The sequence below is a fragment of the Amphimedon queenslandica genome, unplaced genomic scaffold (genome assembly GCF_000090795.2).
Source record: "Amphimedon queenslandica unplaced genomic scaffold, v1.1 AMPQUscaffold_13463, whole genome shotgun sequence".
Lineage (NCBI taxonomy): Eukaryota > Metazoa > Porifera > Demospongiae > Haplosclerida > Niphatidae > Amphimedon > Amphimedon queenslandica.
This window is the reverse complement of record NW_003546301.1, coordinates 215,010-219,949: the sequence shown is the minus strand read 5'-3', so window position 1 is coordinate 219,949 and position 4,940 is coordinate 215,010. Positions and strand designations below refer to the sequence as shown.

The 4,940-nt window shown below is 34.4% G+C and overlaps 1 protein-coding gene across 1 annotated transcript in view; it reads right to left on the bottom strand.

The window, feature by feature from the left end:
• Positions 1 to 4,940, bottom strand: part of LOC105312237 (cytohesin-3-like) — a 66,449-nt gene that overhangs the window by 46,430 nt on the left and 15,079 nt on the right. The window contains exons 3-5 of the mRNA XM_011404727.2: positions 4,413 to 4,479; positions 3,073 to 3,191; positions 2,947 to 3,027 (exon numbers count right to left, since the gene is read on the bottom strand). Coding sequence (XP_011403029.2) covers positions 2,947 to 3,027; positions 3,073 to 3,191; positions 4,413 to 4,479 — 267 coding nt within the window. The remainder of the gene's footprint in view (positions 1 to 2,946; positions 3,028 to 3,072; positions 3,192 to 4,412; positions 4,480 to 4,940) is intronic.

Below are 4,940 nucleotides of genomic sequence, written 5' to 3'. Positions count from 1 at the left end.
AGAGCTACAAACAACACAGTTGATATGTGAGACTGAGCCTTCTGAAATATAATTGTCAGAATGGCTAAGGCCACGAAGTGGCTGCAAGCTATTCTAGATTATATGAAGGTGAAGTCGATCATATCAACTATCCACACCCACCCTCCCAATGGAAGAGGAGGAGCTAATCAAAGGCCAAGGAAGATGGCTGAAGCAGGGGCTTATATAGTGGGGCAAGTGGGCGGATGGGCAGACCAAAAGTTATTAAAATTAATTATTTAACTACAAATTAGCTGTAAGTTAAGAAAACTGGCCAAACACAGTTGATATGATCGACTTCACCTTCTTCATATAATCTAGAATAGCTTGCAGCCACTTCGTGGCCTTAGCCATTCTGACAATTATGAGAAATAATATTGAATACTACTCTGTAAACAAAGCATACTCACACAGCACAACTAAATACAATCATGAACATAAAAGCATATATTAATACTTGATGAACCTAGTTTTGATAGCATCAATAACAATAGATAGAGAGCTACTGACATTTCAAGGCAGGAACTGCAAAAAAATTATTATGGAGAGGAGCACATGGAATTCAGGCGTACATACATGTACATGTATATGTTCTTCTAAGCAAACCACTCCTGAGCCAAAAAAATGTTGAAAGCAGGAGGAGGTACAAGAATTAGAAAGACAAGAGCTTCTGATGTTTGGCAAATAGTCTATAAACAGAAAAAACCTAAATGCTACTGATAAAAAAACAGCCAGAACTAACATTCCAGATTTACAATTTCAGCATCATGCTCTTAATGATTAAATATTTTTGGAGCTTTAGTTTTGCTTTTGCACACTAATTAGCAAAAACCACTGAGTTTTGCTCCCTGCAAACAAAGTGCTATACAGCAAGCATTAAAGGAAAGAATGGAGATTCTTAAGTGCATAAGCAAAAAAGTTGTATGCAGATAGTTAGACTAGAGCTTCTTGACCAGTTCCTTCACTACTGAAAAATTAGGGGGCAAGACTACGCTAGTGCATGACAATTTTTATAATAAAGCATTATGTCTTGTAGATTTTCCATATTAAATTAAAGTTCTAATAATAAATATACATACGTGTAAATCCTTTCACAACTTGGGGGCTTCGCCCCCTGGTCGTTCTTGCACCTTATTTCAGCATCACTCTATCTATAAAAAAATTTTAAAAAAACAAGATGGAGTAGGATTCTAGAGCAAATTTGTAAAAAAGTAACAGAAACAAGGACAAGTAGGATTTCGAATGACCAATGAAAATACGAAATGAAAATCCTACTCTCCTGACGCAAATTCTACTCTACATTGTACTTTCAATATTATTATGTAAAAATTTATAGATCACCTTGCAATGTAGAGTAGAATTTGCGTCACGAGAGTAGGATTTTCATTTCATATTTTCATTGGTCGTTCGAAATCCTACTTGTCCTTGTTTCTGTTACTTTTTTACAAATTTGCTCTAGAATCCTAGCTACTCTACCTTGTGTTTTTAAAAATTTTTATGTTCTTGTTTGTGTTGATTTTTTTATAATATTTGTATTATTTCTTTCAGATGGTGTCAATTGCCAATTGTGGTCAATGCTAAAGAAATTCTATACTGATCAGTGTTCAGTGTATGATATAATAATAATCTTGACATAAATCCTTGTTCAAGAAGCTGTGACAGTACCCATCTCTTCCTTGCAATCCCGTCCTATTGACTGTTGTTCCTTATGCAAGTTCATGATCATTGTATAACATGAATTAATTATTGTTTCTGTTTTTTAAAATACGATTTATTGATCACACATTATAAAACAATGAAGACTAAATACCTATTTTTAGCTGGAACTGGAGGCCTGGAACAGTTCGAACCTCCACTAAGTATTGCAGTTGATCCAAACATAGCTAGATAAAAAAATGCTCCCTTTTCCCAGTTCTGAGATCTGAGCATGCACAACCACACCCACATTTTGGAGCACATGCTTCTTTAATTGACAAAATGGCGGAATGAGGAAAGCTGGGCTGATGGTGATAGAGAGGGCAACTTTTTCTTATTGTTAAAGTTATTTGAAAAGTTGTGGACCTGCGCATAAATAGTTGGAGTAGAATGGTGTAAGAATTATCCTTCTAACATTGACCAAAGACCATGACACCCCTGCTTAACTGTTGACAGGAGATGATGATGATGACTAAGATGAAAAAGGTGGCTGAACAAAACGGCCAGTTCGCTGATTTTTGACTTTCCTCTCAATCAAGGTTTAGAGCCATGCTTGTGGTACCAATGGAGTCCTCTGGTCGAGATAAGGTCCTCTAAGAAGTCTGGTACGCATAGGAGCTCGTTTTCCCGGTATAGCAAGGCTGCAAAAGTCGTGGCAGCCATATTGTTTTGGGATGAATCCTACTTATAGTAACACTACCGTGTTACTAATACACATGTTCACGTATTTGTACACTTACATTTCTTTAATACACGAGAAATAGAAAGTGTAAATTAGCAACAACCCACAAACACTGATTACACTTTTTACAAAAAGTGGGTGCAGCCACAGCAAAAAAAATGGCAGCTTGCGAAAGGTAAAAAGCTTTGAGCTCTTTAGGTCCAACATCAATATAACTGCAGAGATTCTGTTTAAACTTTAAAGACATTTGGAAAAGTATTATAAGGTAGAAAGGCAGCCTTAATAAGAGTCCATCAGTTATGCATGCAAGGTTGTAAAAACAATTATAAGAATATTCTTAAACTGCCAATACTTGTTTATTTTATAATTGAACAAAAATGGTTCATGTGTCCCTAACCCCTTCAAACGCACGCCTGGAAAATGCAACAATTACATTTAAAGTCAATTAGAACACTGGTGTCCAATTAATCTAAACAAAGTCCACAACTTTCATACATGCATACAACACAATTCTTTCATAAACTTCCATATACACACTCAAAATTAATTACCTTAAAGCATCAACCAAGTTCATATCAGCAAAGTCATAAAGCACAACAAAATTCCGAAGAACACCAATATAATAATTTTTACTACAAAATAATAGTTATTGTTCAGATTAAGAATACAACTCATACCCTTCACCAAGAAATGTTCCAATCGCACTTTTGTCAAGTAATTCTCCAGTATGTAGAAACATAGCAACATCTTCTGACGTATCATTTACCACATTCTTTTCTATGAGATATTTCATTCCCTATATTTTTAGGTAAAAAACAAAAACGAAACGAAAGACAGGTCATGACTGCAACTACGCAGTGCAAAGTTAAGGCTGTTTACAATACCGTATAGTCGCTTAATTTCAAAGGTACAATTTTTGATGATTTCGCAGATTTCCGCATCCGCTATAGTTAATTCCAAAAAATCATCCGTATCACCCATAAACATGTGTACTTTAAAATAAGAACCACAAAAAAGTTAATTTGTAAAAAAAGACTTGTGGCCAAATTCGTGAAAGTTTATTGCCTCAAAACTTTGTGGCTATATGGTATGATGCTAGGTCAGCTTAGTGTTAATTTTTAATCAAAACTGTGGGTCATTCAACCACTTTCATGCAAGCTACAAAACAAAATCCTATTCCAATATCAACATAACGTCAGGCCTAGCATAATCTTGTTAACGAGCCTTTGGTGTTGATGAAAACACTTTTATTGTAGCCACCGTTGCAACTTTACATTACTGCAGTAGCTAACATGCTAAAGCTTTTTATCTCAGAATTGAGTTCACCTCATGCACTTTCGTGCACCAAGCAACCTAGTGATATGTACATGTATAGGCAATTGGGTGCTCTAGAGAAACAGTCATATTGTACTAGCTCGGCTATAAACAGAAAACTACACTAAAACAGTACCATCTGACTATACATGTACTGTATTACTTCATTAAATTTTTAAGCATTTATTTCTTACAGAAAAAAGAGTAATAATAATCAGAGACACAACCTAAGAATGAAAAGATCCTATTAGTCAAATCACACTTCAAAGGCAGCTGTAATGAGCAATTTTATACTTGCAAATATCAGTAAATTTGAGCAGGGCGCTTATTTTAGCAAATATGGCTGGTTCAATTGAGTTGAAAACATCAATCCCTTATGAAATTTTGCTACAAATGCTATCAGTATCAGTTGAAATTTAGGTTCTTCAAAAAAACTATACAAATTCTAGAGTCTCTTGCTACTTTGCACTTCAGATGAAAGAGACATGCTGTCATGTATTCTGTGCATACATTAATGAATATCCTATGCATATCATTAAAACTACACCACAAGGTGTTAGATGCAATAATGCACCTACTATAGGCCTCACTCTTTGCACATTGTATATGAATGTGTCTTATAGTGTAAATTTAATAAAACTAAGTTATTATAGTACATACATGTATATGTATGCACGTGTATATAGATGTGAATGGAACTTACATCTTTAGGATCACGATTAAACTTTTTTCGGCCAGTCCTAAGACTTCGAGTTAAAGTCGTGTCATCACTACAATATGAATTTAATGAAATATGGAAATGTAACTCAAGTGAATATAGTTGTACATGCTATGCATTTTACTTTCAAACTACTGTATAGCAGAATTTACTGACAAGTAAAAAATTTGATGAAAACAGTAAATTTCCTTCATTGGCAATTTTAAATTTGACGAATAGTACCCTTCGCGTACACGTGGCACAATTAAAGTACAAAATTTTGGACAGTTATAAAATTTGACATTTTATTTTACATTGTTAACTCGTCAAAACAAAACCTTCGTCAATAAAACCCACTATACGGTACAACATAATCTAATGGAATTTTATATGACAATTACACAAGTGTATTCAGATATTGCAAAACACAAACAAGCAATACAATAGCAGTAATCAGAGGTTTAGACAAAAAACTTAGCAAAAAAGGACAATAGATATATATAAACTTCAGCCACAATGAAGCTACATGTAGGA